We start from the raw sequence: 23,455 nt of genomic DNA, 5'->3' as shown, positions 1-23,455 counted from the left end.
GTATGAGACCGGACTATGTCTGTTCTGCACTGATTAGTAACAGTCTTATGCAACATTTGCAACGGCCTGGAGGATGGTCGTTTAAAGCGATGCCGCCCAGTGGATATAAACTCTGTGTTTTTGGCATAAATTGCCAAATTAAAGCGGCGTCCCCTGGAGCCATGATGAGGGTGAGTCAGTTAAAGAGGCATAGCCAGGGTTGAGATTGTTGCTCAAGGACACATTTAGTAACACAACACCATTAGCCCGCTGTGTCGGGTTTGAAGCTCAGCTTACCCTTTCTCAACATTTTGTTGCACTGAGTCAAGCTTTTACTTTTCTTGGTTTAGAGACATTCTTTATGTGATTTAAACCAGTCTCTACTGGAAGACATCAGAAATATTGAACTTATGCTTCTGCTTTTTATTTGCAAAAAGAAAATTAAAGGTGAAGTATAATTTTCACCTTTCCAGTTCAGAATTATGCCCAATTTTGGGTTGATCTGTCATATAAAATCATAATATAACATGTTAAGTTTTCTATTCTTTGCTTCATAAAATGTAAAAAAATAAAAAAAAATAAAAATAAAAGTTCAGGCAGCATGAATACCTTTTACAAGATACTGTATGGCTTATTTTAAATTATTAGAAAATCCTATTTGAATTTCTATATTTGTTAACCTGATGTGTTTGCTGGCAGAAGCTCATATTTACACTTACTGGTGTTGATGAGGAACTGGTTTGAGACTCCGGGATGGTCCACATCATGAATTGCACTGGCAAAGATGGCAGCGAGAATCTCAAGGTCTGTGAACACAGCCTGAGGAGAAAAAACGGAGCATGGGCAGGGTGAAGGAGAGAACATTGATTAGACTTCGAGTGGGGGAGTGGGGTTTGATTGAAGCCGACTGTAAAAAGCATGTGATGCGTGTTTATGAGCAGACGTCTGAGAATGTCTCTGCATGCGAGTTTTACCTCAAGGGCAGGGGTGGATAGCAGCACGTGAGTTGACTGGGTGACGTCAGCAGCATGGATGTTGTTATGGTAGGCCACATCGGCATGATAATGGTCTTCTAAGGTCATCAGGTATGTTATAAAGGTGTCGAGTGGAATTTTGAACGTTTTTAACAAGTCTCTCTCCTGAAAGATCAAGAAACAGAAAGCATTTTTTTTTAAAAGGGGAATAAGGTTGAATATGAGATTCCCCAGACTTCTCATATTCTCAGGTAAATATAGGAATATTTACCTGAAATATTGTGTACATCATGACTGTCAGTGGCCGATTCCCAGAGAATTCTGAGATTTTAAAAAGATTAAGGCCCCATTTGTTCACATGTTCCAGCTCCTACAGAAGGATTTAGAGACACAATCAGAACGTGTGTGACACGCCAGGGCTGTTTCCATCGGTTCCTGTGAACATGCAAACACACCTTTGCCAGCTCATCCTCAGTCTCCGTCTTGACGCCGAAGCGAGGGATGTTTGAGTTTGTGAGGCTGGAAGAGTGTTGCAGTTTTTTCACTCCGCTGATCTGAGACATGGGCTTGTTCTTCTTCTCCTTCTCTTTCTGTGTCTGCGGGGACGGCATCTCCACCTCATGTTGTTTGTCTGCGCCGTAACAAGTGATTGTGAGAACACCTATTAAGGTCTTTTTTTTTTTTTTTGATCTAAGTAATTCCTGAGTCATCACTCACCGAGAAACGTGCTGGAGATGAATTCAGACACTTGGTTCCCAGATCGGCTCATCTCTGATAGGTGAGTCAGCTCCCGATTCAACATCCTCTTAAACTGAAACGAGGACACACACGCAAACATGATGGCTTTGACAGCGTATAATACAGAAAAATAAAAAGCATCAAAAGTAATTGCTTTTCCAGCTGCTCACAAAATCTGAGTTCAGGTGCATCTCAATTAACAAGACCAAAAAAAAAGTTTATTTATTTCATCGATTTCGTTTGAAACATTGAAACCGTATATATTAACTTATATACACAAAAGTTAATTTTAAAGATTGTAACTTACACCTCATTTTCTAAGAAAAACAGAATTTTACATAAATCCAACAAAAATGATTTTGACTGATTTTCATTGCTGCTCTGGTAATTTTTTTCTACTGTTAATGTTTTTCTTCCACTAAATTCTCCATTAAATTAGATTGATACAGAGCTGCCTGAACTGACCGCTTCTTTAGCAATGAATTTTTGTGTTTTAACCTCCTTGGGCAGGGTGTCCATTGACTGGCTGCTGAACCTCCATAAAGTGCAGCATAACATTAACATGTGTGATAAAATCACTTTCCATTGGTATGATGTCATTTTCTAATTTTCCAAGAAAATTGATACACAAATAGAAAGAAAAAATGGGAGAAATTAAATCCCCCAACATGCTCACCTATATTGAAATACAGTTCTCATTAATAAGAACTAAGGGACTGAAAATAGCGAATAGAGTTTATGTATTTAACTTCACAGATGTTTGAGTCACTTGCCGTTTAAGTGCACAGAAACCGTGGAGTGCCAGTTAGATAAATCAGTTTCATCTGCAGATGTTTAAATTTTAGAAATGTCTAGTTTCATCAGAGAAGCAGCTCCCAGGAGTCATCTTTTTTTTTTGGTTTAACACACACACAAACACACACACAGGGGATCATAGAGGACTACTGCAACAAACACAAACGAACAGTAACCCAGATTCCCATTTTCTTTTAATTTTTCCACTGCCACACTGCCAGCCTCTTCATCTTGGCTCCTCTGCATCCTCATTCCCTCTTCTCTCCCCAGGGCTATGCCTATCTATAAACACAAACCCAAATTTAGCCCTGGCTTTTGATCTGGAGACCCAAAAGACATTTTTATCTAGATGAAAACATTTTAATCTACAGATTTTCCAACATAGCTGCAAAAATGAGAAGCAAATGGTAAAAAGGGTGTGCATGCAGAGCTCTGCAGATCATAATAAATCTATCGCTGAATTGTGATGTTATATTAAATAACGGTCTCTTTAACCAGGCACAAAAATATTCATATCATTTATTGGTTTTTGTAAAAGAATGCCATAACTATGCAAATCAATTAAATCAAAGCAGAAAAAAGCGCTTGAGTTTTGAGATTCTACTGTGTAAAAAAAGAAAATTATTACTTAAAAAATATAGACAAACCCAACCATCCTGAGTACTGCTGACTTGTCATTCATTAAATGAAGAAGAAATAACCAAACACTTATGAGTGAACAAAGAGAGATCGATTCTCTGTCTCCTAGAATCTAAATCTTATGTGTGTTTCCTGAGGTTTATATGTAAACCTGTCATACATCGTCATTTGTTCTGTTCAAAGATACGTCCCGATTGATAAGGGATCCAGAACAGACACACCTATGAAAAATTATTCTGTGGTCGACATGTTGGTGCAGTTCTAAATATAGCAGATTGTGTGTTCATTAAAAGCATAATCCAAATCTGTCTAAAGCTTGATTTAAAAAAAAATAAAAAAATAAAACTCTTTTTCACACGTATAATGATAATGTTGGTGTAAAAGACCGAACATTGAACCTACAAAACCCCAAAAATCAACATCAGGGGAACAATTCTTACCTTTATGTAACCCCAGGAAACAGAAAGGAGATAATTTGCTTCAGGCATTTTGACAAAGTAGATCCAGAAACAGAGAGGGTACGAATATATGTCCTTGTGAAGTGCTCACACAGACAAAACAGAAAAACAAAAGCAGCCCAGACTTCTTTCTTATACCAAATGTCAACCTTAGGAACCCTCAGAGCTCAGTTCAGAGTTGAGCATTTGAACAGGGTCCACAAACAAAGCTTCATGTCCCGGTCCTGTGTATATCCACAAACGTGTGCCGATGTCCCAGAAAGCAGAGAAGAAACGCAGATTCTGGATGATAAACGGCACGGAAGTGGCTCTCAGAGGGTCCAAACACAGCATACTGAGATCACACACACATACACAAACTCTTGGATATAGGGACACACTGCTGGGTCTCTGAATAATTGATGATGGTGCGGAAGCTTGGTATATGCCAAAGCAACAGGACAGTAAAAAATAAATAAATAAAAATTTTCTATGAACTCCTCCCAAACAGGATGGGCTGCCTGCTTCTGTGTGTGTGACACACTCTCCCATGTGAAGAGCACAGGCTGCCTCTCTCACCATGTCACACAACGGCGACAAATCAGGGTAGAGAGTCTGAGCTCATCATAACCTCTGATTGGCTTGGATTGGAACAGACTTAAGACTACCTGCTGCTTGATTGGCCACCACTGAAGTCAATGGAAAAATCTACGCTTTTTCCTTTTCCTCTAATTCCTACAGTGCAGCAGGATGTTGTTTCGTGCATGTAATGTGTAAAACAAAGTGCATCCATATTGGGCTGATCCTGTTAAAACAGTATGTGTGCTTGTGATTACAAATGAGTTTTTTTTGCAGCATGATGTAAAAGTACGAGTTACCTCACCCGACATGTTGCAGTAATAATAAAAAATCTGAGGTCACCCTCCACCCGAGTATCCATGGGCGGTGAGTCACGCTAGCATCAGTGATGATGATGTAAATATGGGAAAAAAGACACATCAATCTTACAAAAAGAATGAGCGTCAGTTATCTGAAATGGGCTCAACAGTTGCCCGATGTGTTTTTCACTGCACTCAAAAGGCTTAATTACAAACAGATGTAGACCTTTTAGAACATGGGTTGCTTTGAATTTTCATTCAAAATATGGATGAACATTTTCCTGAGAAGTGCACAAAACCTACGAGGTTAAATAACATATATTTGTAATATTAACATGAATGTGTTTTATTCTTCTGACCGAGAAGCTGACAGAAAATTTTCAGATCAAAATTCTTGAGAAAGGGACAGTTAATTTTGTTCAATGCAAATAAATGCGTACTGTTTAATATCAGAGAATAAGGGACATTAAATTAGTGTCGAAACCTAACTACATCATCCAAGGCAGGACTGTGGAACAAAAAGCAGAGAAGGACTGTTCTTTGTACAGTACTGGGAAACAATTTCAGGGGAGATTTCAAAGAAAATGTGCTAATATGCACCAACATACTTACAACTGAAATGTATTGAGGCAGTCTTAGTAAAGACTGGGTATACAGTTTTTTCCACAAATGCTACAAGAACAGTAATTCCTTACTCTGTTTTTTATATATATATATATAAAATGAAAATCAATAGAACTAGCATGAAGTGCACTGAAAATATAATAATTATGCCCTTTATCTTCAAGTTGTTGACATTTATTTCTCATAAACATATAAAAGAATGGAAGGACATCATATTTCAAGCTATCCCTATAAATTGATTGGAAAACCCATTAACTGTATAAGGTGTATATAAGTGTAAAAGGTGCTGAGCTTATCCTATTTGTTCCAGAAAAAGGCAACAGCATATCAATATTCCAGATTTATCAATACATTTTTAAGAATATTGGTCAAAAACTTTTTTTATTTTTTTTTTTATTTCAGGTTGGTGCTACTAAAATATGCCTAATAACTGCACGATAATTATATATTTATCCAAAATTTTCAGACTTAAGGTAAAATGTGATTTAATAGTATGATTTTACAAATAAATACTAAGAAAATTGAAAAAAAAAAAAAAACTAAAAAACTAAAGATGTAGAAACAAAAGAATTGCTAAAATATTCCACATTACTATTTATGTCACGTTACAGAGTAGTTTAATTGCCTATCGCTATGACACTTGATATAAAACCTCCTTTCCATTGGAAGTGTCATTTCATGAATTTGCTTGTAAACATCGATCTTGAGCGATACTCCTACGGTCACTGAACACGTATGAGAAGGAAGTCTTTTTTTTTTTTTTTTTTTTCTTTATATGTGTGCATACATGCATTATCTTAGTGAGAGCCCAGTGGTTGCATGGATTGAAAAGAGACCGAGCATGTCTCTGCTTACTTTACACCCAGACTCAGCAGCCAGCCTGGTACTGTGAGTAATTTACAGCTACGCTGGAGCAGATGAGACCACCTGCTAACTGACATCCAGAGTCTTTGACTAACTCTGAGCCAAGCAGGCCAGCACAAGCTCTCCACACACAAACACATGCACACACACTAATACGCTTGCAATTTATCTCAAGATGAATAATACAGAAATAGTGCTCAGAGACACTCCACCCTGTGTAACTCACTTTTACTGTCACAAACACACACGTACAAAAGCACCAGCTTAGTCAAGAGGTGTGAACACACACTATTGGGTAAAAATTGGAAAGTGTCACACCTATCTTAGTTGTGACTTGTGTGTAATTTGTTCCTCAGAGGAGCAACCAAAAATACCCATTCCCTGCTGTATATAGCCCTCAACACTTTAGTTTCTCTATTGATTTTTTTTTCTTTTTCTCACATTCAGCATTTAATCTGGCAGCAGACACCCCCTCTCTTCACAACACAGACAAACTGCAGTGCCTGTCTTCAATGAAAATACAGAAGTCAGTTCATATTCCATCCCACACAGTTGTTATAAAGCGGAAACATGAGGGCATACATTGATAAACAAACTACTTCTGACCAACCTTAAAAGAGAGAGAAAGTACAAGAAGTTCAGCTGCTGTAAAATGCGGTAAAGGCCTGTTTTAGACGCTGCTTTATAGTTATTATGGGGCTTGAGAACACTGCCATACAATTACAGTAAAATTCAACTAACAAAGCTGTGAGAGCTGTACTTGGCATTATAAACTTAAACAGTAAGATACAACCTACAGCCAAAAGAATGAGTAGAACAAGTGGATTTTGGGGTACTTTCATTTGAAAAATAATAAGGTTTGAGACAATCCTAAATAATTAATCAGGCCCAATTATAACATTTTTAAATGTTCAGTATCAGAGCCCCTGCTATATTGTCTACAGTTTGCTGTTGTTGGTGATTTTTTTGTCCAAAGTATCCAAATTGTTAGGAAGAACCCGTTAAACCCAGATTTACTGATTGCAGCTAACACAGTTCTGGTCGAAACCACCACATCTTGGGTCTGAAATAAACAAATGTTTTTCTCTTGAGAAATACTTCAAAAATTTCACAAAATAAAAATGAGCATGCTCAAGCATTATTCTTTAATAATTAGAAGAGCTAAAGAGAAATAAACACATAATATAAGCAATATATAGGATGTTAAAGCGGTGTTCTCACTGCACCTCTGTTTATTTTATTTAGTTGAAATGTTGGTATACTCAGTCTAAGTTCAGTGCTTCTTGTTTTTATGGAGTAACTTTATCAATAAATAAATAATAAAATCCTAACAATCAAAATGGTTTTTACCCGTAATTTTCACAAATTGACAAAATAGAAACTGTTACTTCTTTGGCATCTCAATTTAGACAATATAAACAGAAGTAAGAATGACCTAAAAGGGTTAAATGACCGTTTTTGAAGTTTGACTGTGGGTGTTCATTTGTTAGTAACATAAAAACCAAAATAACAGAAGACAAAGACCTTATTCTCTTATTTTGACCCATTAGATGAAAATTTAAATGAAAAATGGACAATGACATTTTCAAATATTTTTCAAGAACTCAGATGATATTATAAGAAAGCTAAATTGGGCCATCCCCAGAAAATGTTACATTTTCTTTCAAAACATTGGTTTATGGGCTTCCTGCTCATATGCATTGCCAATTATGAAATAAAGAGAAACCAAGCATTCAGTGAAAATCCCTCTTTATCCCCTGGTCATAGGTCAAAGTGACACTTTCTAAAATCTCTCCCCTTTTATCTACAGTGACCTCCAAATCTGGCGATCAGACTTAAGCAGCACACACTGTTCTCTCAGCAGAGGCAGAAAAAGATTCAGAGCCAAACACAAAGGGTCACTCTAAAACAGAGCCCTCATCAATTAAAACGATTGATTGAATACTTTATAATAAATACAACATGAATGTAAAGCTAGTGTTTGAAATGTGAAAAACTACAGGAAGCATGCCCTTCGTGAACATAGCTTGGCCTTAAGTAACACAACAGTTTTAGGGCACAACTTGCATCATCATGTAGGTTTTTTTTTTTATTAATATACTTAAAGATTAGAAATTCAAGAAAATGAAGGCTAGTTTTGCTTTAATTGAATCCATTTACTTTAAGGGAATTCGGGCTGATCTTTCAACGTTCCTTCATAAATGTCTGAAGAGTTACGTTGAGAAACAAAAAGCAAAAACAAAATAAAAAGTTTGCGGGCCTCAGACACCAGGTGATCACTAAAGATGCATTCGTTACCTGTGATGTTTGTGTATGTGTGCGAGTTAGTGGAGAGATAGCAGGGCGGCCGGGCCTGTGGATGTTACCATGACAACTGGAGATAGCTCTGTTGGTGAGCGACGGTGAGGCAGAGCTGTACTCTTGATTTCTCATCTCTTTTAGAAATCTCCTCATGTCTAAATGAGGCCAAGTTGTGGATGGGCTAATATTAGAGGTGAACACTGTGCAAGTCCTTTGTCTTGTCTGTCCTCGCCATCTCTCCTCACCGTGATGTCTTGTGACATCACGGTGTGTGACATCACGAGGACCCAGTGCTCATCAGCATTCAAAGCGACGCAGCAACCTCCTTCCACACACACACACACACACACACACACACACACACACACACACACACTGGAGGCAACTGAGCATGCTCATACCTGGACTCCCTGCCTGCATGACAATGCTACCACAAAGATGCACGAAAACAACACAAACAATTGAACTTTTGATGTTGATGCACTACAGAGTACATAGCAGAAGCAGGTCATGGCAACTCGAGCATGTTCAATCTCTACCTATGAGAGGCTCACACTCAGACAGGGGGACATTATTTAAGTAATACTGCACTGACAGCTACCACACATACTACAATCAGTAAAATCAACAGTGCATGATGCACTGGAGCTTTCTGTTCTTTTCTTTATTTATCAAAATGTGCTGATCATGAGCATTATGCTGATAGTAACGCAGCATGTGAGCAATCAAACAACTACATTATTGTCTACGACAACATACCAGCATATACAGCACTCGACAGAGTGTATATGCAAGAGGAGTGTCCTTGGAAAAGGTGTCGGGTGAGGACTGACAGCAGATAAAAAATTAATTTTCTTTCATAAATTATTTGAAAAGGATTGAGATCACCCTCAGTGCTGAGCAACTTCAGCATACAGTTATTTAATACAGAAAAACAGAGTAATTCTAGGGTCAATTGACCCTGACCTGTGGCCAGACAGTCAGAAACTCAGAAATCCAATCTTTTTTCTATCAATGAACAAACACCTAGACATCACTAGTCTGGCTACACACAGCAGGGTGGAGATTTGAGTGATTTAAAACAAAGAGGAACCACAGAGATCTTACATGATATTTAAAAAGGGAAATACATTTTCTACGACATACAGAGACATGTCTGAGATTTATTAAGGCTGCAAGAGAGTGAGCAAGACTTTTCAGTGGACAACAGGAAGGTTGATGGCCTCTATGAGTTACAGAACAAACAGGAATGTTGGAATGTTGGTTTCTTTTGGAAAACCTTGAACTTAAGGGAATCATAATAATTGTATAACTTTAAAATTTAAAATGCCAACTTTTAATCACTTTACCTTTGTTATAAAGTAGTAGTAAACTCTTTCTTTACAGGAAATTCGTATAATGGTGTTCTTGCATATTATTTTAGTGCCTAAAAATAAAAGGGGATTAATTTAAAATCTGTATCCAGAGGTCAAAACTTTACAAAATTAAAGTCTGCGAATTTTGCCCAGTCAAATCTGATCATTGGATCTCCGTAGCAGACCTTGCTTACAGATGTTTGCAACAGTGCAACTCTAATAGAGGCAAAATATGGAACACAAATATAGAATCCTAAATACCATCTATACATACTATCACACCCAACTTAAAAACTTCAATGGACAAATTCAGACAGGCATTTTGATGACCAATAACAAACAAACATATTTTAGTTAACTCTTTGAGCAGCTTCTCCATGTTTTAAACAACTTAGCATATTCATTTTTAAATTATTATTTGGTCTTATCAACAGACATTGCAAAGAGATAAATATCTAACAGCGGAAAAACATTTTTCACTCATCTCTTACCTTGTTTGAGGCCATCTCGCTGACCGAGTGTCTTGTCTGCAGCGTCTCCAGCTGGTCCAGGCACCAGTCCAGCTCCTCCAGGGTCTCGGTGGCCAGTTTCTGGTAGGCCTCCTCTGCGGGGGCAAGACAGGAGGGCAACGGGTCAGTGAGGGCCCGCTTCAGAGGACGAGCGGCCGGTCCGGGGTCTCCCACCCCACAAACGGTTAAGCTGGGATACCCCGAGTAAACATATGGGTGACTCTTCATAATGGAACAGGTGAGCCAGCTGTGACGGCCTGGGAGAGGGGCCTTTCTCTGTCTTCATATGCCACCTTGCAGCACAGCTGGAGCGAACCTCGCTGACTGTTTGCAAAAAAAGTTCAGTTCTGCCCTCTCAACCTTGGATTTTTCCTTAAATGCAAACTCAGCTACAGTCCCCTGGAGTGTTGTGGTTGTCGACGGGTGGCGATCTTGCCACCCTGTTAGTTCTTTGCCCAGATGTTAAGCCTCCAGCAGATGTTCACACGGACTAAACGCAACAGCAAGTAGGAATAGAGAAACTTGTCAGACTCATTCATGAGCAGCCGTACACAGCGAGATGTGGAGAGCGTATTCTCTCATTCTTAGAGGAAGTGTAATTCCAGTCATGTAGCAGGATGAACAACAGTCTGTTTAGCAGGCCCATGTCTGCTATCGGATGGACAGAGAGGAGACAGGGATGGTGGGAAGAAGAAGAAGATCCGGTGAGCACCTCAGAGCCAGTCGGCATCCACAGGAGTCCAACTGTCCAGCACACACCAAGCATGTCCACCGCACCAAGACATGGTCAAACAGCACAAAGACATTTCACTCAAACACACACACACACACACTCGGAAGCAAGCAGACACACATGTTTACACATACACACTCACACCAGCTGAAAAGCTACCCATAACACATCCTGGTTTTGTCTCCTTTGCCCCCATGCCAATAATAAAAAATAAAAAAAAAACGAAAAAAAACATCCACAGTATCCAAGAAGCAAGTGGGTATAAGCTGGCTCTGTGTGTCTGTGCCGGATGGTGTATCCTACAGATGCTGTGTAAATAGGTGGGGGGGTAAGGAGGGTGGGCTGCAGTTGCTTTGGCGTCCCTGGTAGCCAAACGTGCTGCTCTCCCTAAGCTGTACCTAAAGCCTGAGAGGACTGCGCCGTGGACGGGGAAGGGAGGCACACAAAACACGGAGTGGATAAAAATAAAAATAAGAAGAGGAGCCAGAGCTTGCAGCTCCAAACGCTGTGTGTGCATGCATGCTTATATGTGCTCAGCATATCAACACCAGCAAAAGCAGAGAGATAGTTGACAACAATATGATGAGAGTCTCAGCATCACAAGCTTTCCACATGACAAATTTCTCTCCTTTTTTTTGTCTCCAAACAGAACAGAAAATGTCACCATGCCAGACACCAGTTTGTACTGATTCCCTTCATAATGAAGAAAGCAAAGGATTTTAATACTTTGTGAAAGAAAGTGGTGGTTAAGAGGTTGGGAAATGTATTATTTCAGCATTGCAGCCAACATTTATGTGTATGCCTAAATGCAACAGCAGTGCCAAACGTGGAATTTCTGTTGTCTTTTTAACACTGAATTACTGACGTCTTATTGCTGCAATTGCATATGTACATTTTATCTCATGAGTATTTTGAATTATAAGAACAATTTCGGTTTAATTAATCTGAAAGGTGTTTTTAGATCATACAATTTGTTCAGAAAGGACTGGTGCATCCTTGCGCATTTTTGAAAGGACTATTTTTTGTTACTCTTGACTCTACCTCTAAATCTTTAACATCTCATATGCAAAAGTCCAGTCTCTCCTGCTTCACTACCTTTAACATTCTCTTTCCCTTTCTTGCATTTTATGCTTCCTCCACTGCTCATCCTTCCTTTTACCCCCCCTTTTTTTAGCCTCTCATCTTTCAACCTTTCAGCCTCCCTTTTTTTGTGTCACAGTCTTTCTCCCCCGGTGTGGTGTCAGTGGCTCGGGTGCTACTCTTTCTGACAGCAACTGCACTGACGTCAATGACATTCTTCTCATGCTTAGTGCGACATCAGACACCGGCGCTCGGAGAGGCCACTCTGCTGCACAGACGCAGGGTTGGAGCCAAACTATGGAACAGCTTAACACCGGAGTCGGACTGGCAATGGAAAGGAATGACATTCAACGAGTAACAGGAGGGGAGGGAAGGGACAAGAAAAGGAGGAACCCTGACCCTTGATCAAGGTAAAAGCAAGTGAACTCTCACACATTTCAACCACAAACTTTACTGTGCTGAATAATGAAGGAAAATAAAACTCAGTTTTTTCTTTTATCAACAATTTGTAGGGTGCTGAATATAAACGCAAGGCGCACTTTTCAGATTTTTATTTGCGAAAAGTTTTGCAAACCATGTATTGTTTTTCTTCCTCTTCTACCACTTTCTTTTAATTTATTATGGAAACGCCTTCCAAAAACATACAGAGATATGTGTAATTTAGAGTTAGATAGACAGTTTTCTTTTTAATTTCCTAAAGTATTTCAACAAGTAAATCTAATAAAACTAGAAAGCCCCAAGATCCTCAAATCAAATTGCAACTTTATTGGTCCTGGGAAAATCATTGAGATAATATTAATTATGCTCTTTTATTGCTTTGCTCTGCAAGCTGGCTTGTTGCAGAGTCAGTATGCTTGTGCATATGATGATCGGTCAATACTCTGATGTAATGATGCCCATGACTCACAGCTGTCACCACTTTATGGCAGGAGCAATAATGGCTTGCAGCAATAGGATTGTGTGCTAAATATAGCACAATGTCACTGGGACCCCGATGATTTCAGAGTGTCACATCTGAAATCACTCATGATTTCAGATGTGACACTCAGAGAACTGCTTTAGATATAGTTTTAATGTTGAAGGGAAACGTGACATATTCACTATTTTGAGTACCCTGTTTTGCACTTGTAAAGCCAGTAAATATTTTCACTTTTATGTAAAAGTGCTTTTTTTTTTTTTTTGGTTCTGTGGATGTCTTTGCTATCATGGTCCTTATACTAAAATGGGAAATGTGAAAGGTTTATCGGTTTTGAAAGTCATATGTAGTGTCTTGGCAAACATGAGCTGAGTTACAGCTACTGAAAGTGTTGGACTGTCAATGGTGAATCTTTTCTAGCCATCTGATACATCTGATACAATCTTCACAATGCCATCAGAAAACCCATTCAGAAGAGACCAGACAGGTTGTGCAGTGAAAGATGACTGTCTAACAGGTAAAGGACAGCTGTGAATACACGTTCAATAACCAATGACTCTTTTATGCTGGCACTGATATGTCTATGTCTGAAAAAAAATTATACTTGATCACCATGAATATAAATATATAAAGTAAATATAAAGTAAATCAATAGTAAAAAAAAAATCAAATGAAATCAGAATATTTATGAGAATGAAAACAGAAGATGAGAAGATCTGCTGGTGAAAATAAACATAGTGTATAACATTGAAATAATTTTCTCATTACATTTCTCATTTAAATTTCTTACCTGTAAAGGTGGTCTTGGTGATAGGGGGTGGGTTACACATGGGTGATCTCCTGTCATAAACAGACACATAATATTATATGTCACTTTAAAATTCTGACATTTTGTAGAATATTGAAACACAATCTGTAACAAAGAAAAACAACATCTATCATTGGCTCAGTAAATAGAAAGGACCTTGACTGTCAGGAGCTACTGCAAAGAAATCACTGAAGGAGCAATTGCAGTACTAAAAACGAACAGCAGAGGGCAGACACAGCCAACTGTACAAGACGAGTGTGTTTGAGGGATCCATTGGCTGGAATATAAAATTAATTTAATAACTGTACCTTCAGTGTTTTGTAATCCTATAAAAATAATAACCACTGTGATTCAGCTCACTGCACTACTGTCTTTCTACAACATCCCCGACTAAACAAACTGGTCAAGTTTTTGTAGGGTCCTGAACATAAATCCATTGGATAACTTGTTTACATGTTTAGAAGATAGTAAAATATCTCCTACGTGTTTGGATGTTTAAGGTTGGAATCATGTAGGAATTAGGGGCTGCATCATGTCATGCCACTCATTTTACCTCAGTATTCATAAGTAATGAAAGCAGCTTACTTATTAGATGCTCTGTCTTGCTGTAGATTGGTTAATGCACCAAAGTTGTTCCGTACAGTTCTCAAGCTTGCAAGAACCTGAGAGCGGGATACGATTGATTAGGATTCAATCAGGCACCGATCATCACAATATGCAACATTAAGACAAATTCACATACCTGTGCAAATGGCGTTACAATCATATCGTCACCATGACTGAAAGAAATAAAGAAAGTGGAGTCTATGTTAGTGGAAATTCCCATACTGCTGAAATTTGACAATATGTTGTGCTCTGGAACCTGTTAAGCTGTAGATATGGGGTAGGAAAAAGCTCTGTTACCCCAATGTTTGTGCTGTGGAACAGTAACTGTCTGAGCTGAAAACAGAAAAGCTCAACAACTTTGATAAAAAATGAGGAGCAAGGCCATTGAGAGCTTCAAAAACAAATAATTAAAGTTTAAAGTGTATTCTAGAATGGAGGGGGAGTCAGCATAGTGAAAATACATTAAGAAAAATATAAAATATATTGGAAAATGTCAGAAAATGTCGAAATCAGAATATGATTGCGACATTTCAGCATCAGAACCTATTTTTTGTGCTTAATCACAGCAAGGCTGCTGTGAAGAATGCTAGCTTTCTATGCACCTGTGAAAACATCCCTAAGCTTTTTCCCATTGCTTTCCTTCTCTTCTTTTAAAGGAAAACAACAACTGATTCTATTATCAATTACTCAATTATTTTGTTACTTTAGCTGTCCAGCACTTTGGTCAACTGTTGTTTTTAAATGCGCTATTGAAAAAATGTGACTTTGACTTGAAGTTGAAGTTTAACTTTACAGATTAAATATTAATTGCCTTGGGCGTCAAGTGGTTACCTAAAGTTTGAGGCGCAATAAGGTTAAACTGAAAAGCCTTGGTTGAAGTTCATACCAACCCAAAAGGGAAACTACAGCTACTATTGACGTAACCAATAAATTGAAGACAAAGATACACACGGACTGGCAACAGGTGCAGCAAAACAGGTGTGTGTTACTATGACAATGGCTATCCTGTTGCAAAAACACCACAGCTACAACTTTTTATTCATATGTCCTTTCAGCATGTGAACTGGTATTTGTGGGATAAAAATCAAATGAGATGATAGCTTTTTCTGTCCTGTGCTCCTAAAACACAAAAAAGAGATTTAGCTAAATTAACTTAAAAAAAAAAGCCTGACATCTTGTGTAAGACCATTCAAAAAATTAAAATGAAACTACCTCAGTACAAAGTTCACATTTTCAACTTCCTAAAATAATGGTTTAAGTCATATTTTGCCAAAACGGTCACTTTTTTCCCACTGTTTTTGCCTAAATCATTTTGGCAAAAAAAAAAAAAATTGACTTAGGCCATTATTTCAGGAAGGTGACTATATTATGCTGCGTATCGTCAAAATGCATTTGCACCACATGCTTACTCATGAGTTAGGGTTAGGATATGTGACACCACACAACCATGTGTTGCTCATGCACTCTTCCTATGAGGTCTAGAACTGGTTCTTAAAACATCCAGCTGCGACAGAGCCACCAAAACACAAAAGCCCCCACTGAGATCGACAGATGCACATTTTATTTGGGTGGATTGTCTATGTGTTATAAATGAAAGGAAAATCTTTGTGCCACTCACATGTCACTGGCAATGGAGGAGTTTCGGGACATGGACTTGGGGGAGAGGTCGTAGTCGCTATCCGAGCGGTAGAGGAACGACTCTCTCCGCTGGCTGTGGACAAAGTTGGCCTGCAGGATGAGGCCTGAGCCCGGGCTGGCCATTGGGTCCAGGGGGCTTCGACCTGACGACGTGCCATTGTCCACATCAAAGCTGCAGGCAAAAAAAAAAAAGAAGAAGAAGAAGGAAAAAGGGTATTAAAACATGAACAGTTTTTTTTTCAGTGGGTTTGTAAACAAAGTAAAAACTGTAAAATTTGCAATCCGTTAGTAATTGGGCATAAACATTTTAAAAAGCATTGAAGTTATCTTTATATGGCAGCACTGTTCAACATTGTTCAACATTTTGAATATGTCTGGAATTTAATTTAAGAGTTGAGTGTGACTTATCTATGCATGTTGTATAAAGTGCTGACAGCTATTGATATTGATAGCAAATATATATATATATATATATATATATATATATATATATATATATATATATATATATAGACACATCATCAAATCATGGTAATGTGTGTACAAAAGTGGGCTCCTACTCTATTTTCAATCACTTATGCTTGTAATTTATCACAGCAGGTTTTCTCTCTAGTCCCAGAACATATAAATCTGCTCACACAGAACCACACTCGGCACGCTTTATTCCAACCTTCCTCAGTGCCACAGGGAATACCTCAGTCCTGATACTGCTACTGACTCACAGCTAAGCAGTGTTTTTTAACCAGTGACACCACTTCCTATTGGGATGTCATGCTGAGCTCCTTAGTCTCCAAGGTGATTGTGCACCCAAGTGATGACTAATGCATATCTACAGAGACATCTGTCTCATCGCCAAGGCTGGGACGCAATCCTATAATCTGGTCTGGGGAGGATGCTAAGGTCAGTGTGGGATTCCCCTCGACACAATGCGTAATACCCAGAAGGGTGACGTCTCCTTATCTTATCATAATCATCATAGCGATGCATAACAAAGAAAAAAACAAAAGTCTTAATTCAGCATTGGCTCCCTTCTAATACTGTTAGAGAATGAGCAAGCCTGTGCATGTGCGACAGCCTAAAATATGCAGAGTGAACAGTTATTGAAATGAAATCTTTTTAAAGTTTGATGGTGTGTAAACACGGGTTATGTGTTGTTAAAAGTCCCCCGATATTAAACGTACCTGTGTAAATAAACGCATTCATTCAAAGTAAACCGGCTCCTTTCCTTTAACTCCGAGATAAAACCTGACTCCTTCTGGTAAAGTTACAGAATGCCTGCAGGTATGGGAAAAACCCTGGCTTGGTTTGTTCAGACAATAGAACAAAAGTTGGAAAATAAGACCCACAAATATGTTGCCTATTTTGTATGAGAAAGTAGAGAATCGAGAATATGGGTTTTACGTAAAGCCAGTCTTTAAGTAAAGCCAATGTATCCAAAGATATATTCTTAAATGAATCTGTTGATAAGTTCCAATAGTACAACTGATATATTATCTAACAAGAAATAAACTGAGAAATTAAGGAGGTCAAGCAGAGTACAGCAAAGTTGCTCTGTTCTCCTCATGAGCTTTAAAGGTCTTTTTGTCATGAAAATTCCTGGATTTGGAAATGTTGTCGACTTTTTACTCAATGTTTATTTCTTCATTCTGTAGCACATGAATGTTTTGCCATGTGAGTCACACCAAACACACCGATCTCTAACAGATGTTAAACACAGTTTAAAATGTGAACACAGTCAATGCTGTTCTTGTATCTGATTTTATCACTGTCCTCTTTATAAACACCGGAGACCAAAAATTAGCCACAGAATTGTGATTAGTGCAGTCTGTAAAATATCTAGCAGTAGTCACATCTTATCAAGCTCCTCGAAAGCCACACTGCAACACAGGACATGCCAAGCATATTTTCCAGAATACTTGAAGGGCTAAATGATCTGTGATCTACCTTCTTCCTGTGATATAACTGATGGCAGAGGCTGACTGAGAGTGAGCTTTTGTTGGGGAATAGGATAGTTTGGCTGCCTGCCTGGAGCAAAGGGCAATTGTATTGTCCTTGCCCTCCTCTCTAAGTTCTTCTTAGACAAAAAAAAAAAGACACAAAAGTGCTGCAGTCGAAATGAATCTGGTAACTTTTCTCAAAAGTTGCTCTCCACACTCTCAAAGAGCACCAATCAGTCTGAACCTCCCTCATATCACCCATCTTCACACTCTTATCAAGCCAAGTAATCCTTCTGCTGTCTTTACTGGAAGCGTTGAGAGCCCCGACTCACCCCAGTGAAAGAAAAGTCATCAGTGCTAACACAGGTCAGCTCGTCGTGCAGCTGCTCTGTGTGGTAAGTGCACATGAATGAGTACATCCTGTATGTGGACAAGGAAAAGATCTCAAACTGAGACAGAGAAAGTGTTGACACAGAGCCTCTAGCATATGTTTAACATCTGATCGCACTCTGACGTCAAAGCCCACGCTCAGTCTCACCTAAACTGCATGTGTGGTTTTACTCTATAGACACACCCTCCCTTCCTCTGGAATAACAAATAAGTCTTGGAGCAAAGTTAGCATGGTATTGCGCCAACATTGACATCATAGTTGGAATACCTGTTTTTTTTTCTCCCAATAGAGTAAATCTTTGAGACAGCAGAGAAAAAGAGAGAAAAGAAGGCCAACACTTGTATGGCTACATAGTGGAAATAAGCAGAAGACTAAGTGAGTGTCCCTTTTCAAGAGAAATACTTTTGAACTTGGTCAGCAAATCCAGCATTACTTTGATAATCTGTAATAAAAAATACTATCGGACACTAATATTAAAAAATTGTTTAAAAAAATACTCAAGCACAGACTAGCGAGTATAAACAATAAATGGATGCATGGATGTCAGGTAGTAAGTGTTTCTGAGATTGCTACCTCTTTAAAAAGTTGTCAGTCTTAAATAAATATGTTGCTAAATTTGTAATACACTCTATAAAGTCAAATGCTGTTTGAAACTTCCATGTGACATTTATAATGCACAATCCTTTTGGTGTCAATATATCAATTGTGATACCAAAAACAAAAAAAAAAAAAAGAAAACCATCCGAACGTCAAAAGAAAATGTGCTGAGTTATTTCAAAAACATCATAAAACTGTTAAGATCACCCAGTGTCATTTTTCCTTTGTTGGCTTTAGCATAACAGATGCACGATGAGAGCTGATCGAACTGTAGTTGCCGTAATAAACATAGCCAATACCCTTCTTCTTTTGTAATCTACTCAATCAAACTTTTAATCTATAGAATCCATTAATGGTTCCTGGGAGCTCACCAAGCCAAACTATGTGTAGGCTTCTTTTGGCCTGAAAGCTACATTATTTAATACTTCAGAGAGTGGGAAAACTCTAAGTCTGTCTTTATCCCTTTAAAAAAGATTTTGAACCCTGGGAGCATTCTCCATCACTTTTAACCCTTCAACCCTCCCCTGGTCTTAAGAAATGGGGACATTTGGACCCCTTTTTTTTTTTTTCTCTGCCTAAAAAGATCGCACTGACCCTGTGTGGGCCATTACAAGTTTTTTTTTTTTTTTGTGTGTGTAGTTTTGAGAACTGATGGGCGGCCAGGATAGCCCCCCCCCACTTTCCCGATGTCTGACAGTGACATTTGCCACAGTTAAACCCTGATTAAAAAAGCAAAACAATAGCATATAAATGGTATATCTCACAAAGAAGAAATTGAAACTGATGCACTGACCCCTAAAAAATAAATACAACAGTTCATTCAAACATTTTCATTAGAGGTTTTCCATAACTTATTATTCCAACTATAACGTTAATTATTGTTTTTTGTAGTTTGACTCTGCAAAATACTTATTTTTAAAACAAAAATGTCAGACAGTTTCTTTATCTTACTGTAAACATTTTGAATGAAAAACTTTGTATTCTATGAAATTCTTGAGGCGTTTATCGATCGTTGTTCTACCAAACAGCCCAAAGCAGGTACAGGGTCCGATGCAGATGGTTTTTTTGTTTGTTTGTTTTATAGGAACACATTTCAAGGTGGAGTTTCCAGAAATGAGCACATCAAAAATGATAAAAATGATTATTAAAAAACAACTACACAACAACAGGGAACAACTACCCATTTCAATGTAGCTCCTCTGTGACTCTTCAGGAAAAACTCATTTTTTCCCCGACACCTGAAGTACTAATTTATACTGGCATATAATTTTCCCAAGTCTTTGTACATTCAGTGACTGGTTTTGATTGACACATTTGCTGATAAATTTCACATTATTATTCCTTTTCATAGTTTCATCACCCCCTCACACATTTGCTCTCAAACACTGAATTAGTTTATTTCCTTACTTCCAAAACGCTGAGTCTACTCTGAATGATCCACTTAGTTAAAAATGGCAAAGTGGGGTACTGCTGTCAAATTATTCTGGGACACGACCTACATTTAACAGCCATTCTGCAAATGTGGCTCTTAGAGATACCACTAAGTAAGAACAGGACTTTGACATCTTTGTGTGTTCTAGTTCAGGAGCAGAGCCTTCTGTAGGAAAAAACCTGCATATTTTACACTTACACCGCTCATGGAAAACTAAATGACAAAAAAAATGAATATGCTACTTATTGTGGCTTTAACACAGAAACTTTAATACCAAATTAATATAGAATGTGATCCGTAATAATGTTCTGTTGAATTTTCCACTTTGTAACTAGAGTCAGGAGTTGACATAATTTGATTTGAGAGTTAAAACTCAGAGTTTGTGAGTCTGTGCCATCTTTAGCCTCTTTCTGAGGTCAGCTGGTCCTATTTGACAAACAGAAAAAAAAAGGCATTTCAGTATTATGTCCCCCAACCAGGCAGGGAATCAAACTCCATGAAATACATACTAATATATATTCATTAATCTTCTTTTTGCAGCTTTAACTTCAGAAAGGTTTAGGTTTTCTGAGGTTAGCTTAACAGTAAGGAGATAAATATTTCTCCTCACTGTTTCCCACTAGCCTGCTTCCTTTTGTGTCCATAGCTTTCTAAAATAAAGCAAGCGTTGCCTTCCCTCTGTCTACTTTAGCACACAGCTTGGAAACATTTGGGATTCCAGGTTTATAAGATCTTTTTTTTTAATTTGTTTTAAAGCTCTCGGTTGAGTTATATATAAACTTCACATTCTTTGCACTTGGTTGCACATTTAAAAGAGACACATAACTATGTTTGTGTTATGTAATGTGACCAACATTGTTCTCATGGCTACACCCTCAGGTGGAGCAGAATCCCATCTATCCTCATCCTTGCTGATGTGTTTAAAAAGACACACTATGCTCTGTCCCATCATTAGTTATGTGTAACAGCTCGGAGCTGAGAGTGAATCGGTGAACTAACCATTTTCTGTTTTGGTGTAAGCGGAGAACAAGGAAAGACAAAGAGGTGAGTGAACAGTGAAAAATAGACGGAGACAGAAGGAAAGGACATGAGCAAGGTGTGTCCTGTGGCATGTCCATGACCTACGGTTTTAAAATGGCAGCACAGTGTTTATGTCAGGGTACCGACAGCTATGTGTCCTAGAGGAATGAGGTCCCACAAGATTATCATAAAACTATTGCCTTGAGTGAAGATGTTACACAAAGAAAAAAAACTAAAAGATATGAAATGATATAATTACTTTATAAGGGAAAAGCAATGATGTTACTGCTGCTAAAACATTAGAACATATTGATTAGCATATGTTCCTGTTGTGATATGATTATTTTATTTCAATAAAGACACTCAAAGAAAGATTTAGAACCGACTGCTCAACTTTGTTGTTTTAAAGCAACACTCAAGTAGAATATCATAAATTTCTGTTGCTGTGTTCTTCTTAAAATGACACCGATTATGACAGGCTGATATTAACTTAATTATTGATATTATTAATTATGTAGTTGTGCTATCTGCTCATGTAATTGGCCTGAGGTTAACTGCCGAATATTTAGTCCTCAAATACAGATACAGATAGTGAGGGTAAAATATTTCAGGTTAATAATCAGTGTAAACAAATACAACAAATCAAGTAATAGCAAGCTTTATATCTACCAAGATTTAGAAAATGAATATTTTGGCTCTGGAAACCATCCGCTTGAAATGTCACTGTCCAATCAGTTGAATGCATTAAATATTGTTCCAAAGATTCCCTTAAAAATATTATTTTTACTGTTATTATTATGATATAAGTATCTTGTACTTTTCTATGTTTCTATCTCAAGTGATAGAAGAAGTTTTTAGCAAATAGCAGTGACTGTAACATTGTCGCAGGTCAAAGCAGATTGGTTGTACGTTAAGGGCAAGCCATAGCTACAAGCTGCAACATATTACTATTCATGTCAAGGCAAATCCTTTTCTTCTTTTACCATCTCGTTTGAAAAGACTGGGGAAGGAGGTAAAGAATATGTGACAAGGCCATCAACCACAAAGCAGACCGGACCAAGCAGATAAGGACTGACCATTCATTGATAACTACAACGCCTGTTTCCTCTATCTGCACTGCCCATCCACACAAACACACACACACACACACACACACACACACACACACACACACACACACACACACACACACACACACACACACACACACACACGCACACACACGCACACATGTATTCACAGAAGTAAAAAGAAAAAAAGTCAAGGCAGATATATGTTGATTTGCCAATACCCAACAAGAAGCAATAGCCAAATTTGTCTTTGGCTCAAAAATTAGGAGAGAAATCTGAGACATTTTTTTCCAAATGAGAGAAACTTCCTGTACAGTGCAAACCTTAGGAGATTCATATGAGGGGCCGTTTAGGACAAAATTTACGTTTTGTCTCTCACACACTACCAAAAAGTCTCGCATACTCCAAAAAAGTTGCCTCGCATACTCAAAAAAATTACGTTTCGTCTCTCACACACTACCAAAAAGTCTCGCATACTCCAAAAAAGTAGCCTCGCATACTCAAAAAAATTACGTTTTGTCTCTCACACACTACCAGAAACTCTCGCATACTCCAAAAAAGTTGCCTCGCATACTCAAAAAAATTACGTTTCGTCTCTCACACACTACCAGAAACTCTCGCACACTCCAAAAATTACGTTTTGTCTCTCACACACTACCAGAAACTCGCACACTCCAAAAAAATAGCCACGCACACTCAAAAAATACTAAAATGTCACACACACACAAACGTTAACTTTCTCGCACACATACACTACTAACAGCTCGCACATTCACAAACGTTCTTTCTCGCACACATACACTACTAACAGCTCGCACATTCACAAACGTTAACTGTCTCGCACACATACACTACTAACAGCTCGCACATTCACAAACGTTAACTGTCTCGCTCACATACACTACTAACAGCTCGCACATTCACAAACGTTAACTGTCTCGCTCACATACACTACTAACAGCTCGCACACACACACAGACGTTTATCTCTCACATACACAAGACTAAAGTTGAACACACACACACAGTACTAAGACTCGTTTTTTGAATGTGTGAGAGCGAGACTTTTTTTGAATGTGTGAGAGTTGTCACGGAAGAGGCGGGGCATAATTTTTGGATCAAACTGCGCATGCGT

The 23,455-nt window shown here is 38.2% G+C and overlaps 1 protein-coding gene across 2 annotated transcripts in view; it reads right to left on the bottom strand.

Moving 5' to 3' along the window:
* The window catches only part of pde4d (phosphodiesterase 4D, cAMP-specific), a 57,263-nt gene that overhangs the window by 6,103 nt on the left and 27,705 nt on the right, over positions 1–23,455 (bottom strand). For both annotated transcript variants that reach the window (XM_014985592.2, XM_014985593.2), the window contains exons 2-11: positions 15,855–16,046; positions 14,373–14,409; positions 14,216–14,292; positions 13,613–13,662; positions 10,076–10,188; positions 1,671–1,764; positions 1,409–1,584; positions 1,225–1,323; positions 954–1,118; positions 699–798 (exon numbers count right to left, since the gene is read on the bottom strand). In XM_014985592.2, coding sequence (XP_014841078.2) covers positions 699–798; positions 954–1,118; positions 1,225–1,323; positions 1,409–1,584; positions 1,671–1,764; positions 10,076–10,188; positions 13,613–13,662; positions 14,216–14,292; positions 14,373–14,409; positions 15,855–16,046 — 1,103 coding nt within the window. The remainder of the gene's footprint in view (positions 1–698; positions 799–953; positions 1,119–1,224; positions 1,324–1,408; positions 1,585–1,670; positions 1,765–10,075; positions 10,189–13,612; positions 13,663–14,215; positions 14,293–14,372; positions 14,410–15,854; positions 16,047–23,455) is intronic.

The sequence above is a fragment of the Poecilia mexicana genome, unplaced genomic scaffold, assembly GCF_051168715.1.
Source record: "Poecilia mexicana isolate PSO_F unplaced genomic scaffold, ASM5116871v1 scaffold_9, whole genome shotgun sequence".
Lineage (NCBI taxonomy): Eukaryota > Metazoa > Chordata > Actinopteri > Cyprinodontiformes > Poeciliidae > Poecilia > Poecilia mexicana.
Note: the sequence above shows the minus strand (reverse complement) of the source record. Positions and strands in the feature narration are given on the sequence as shown.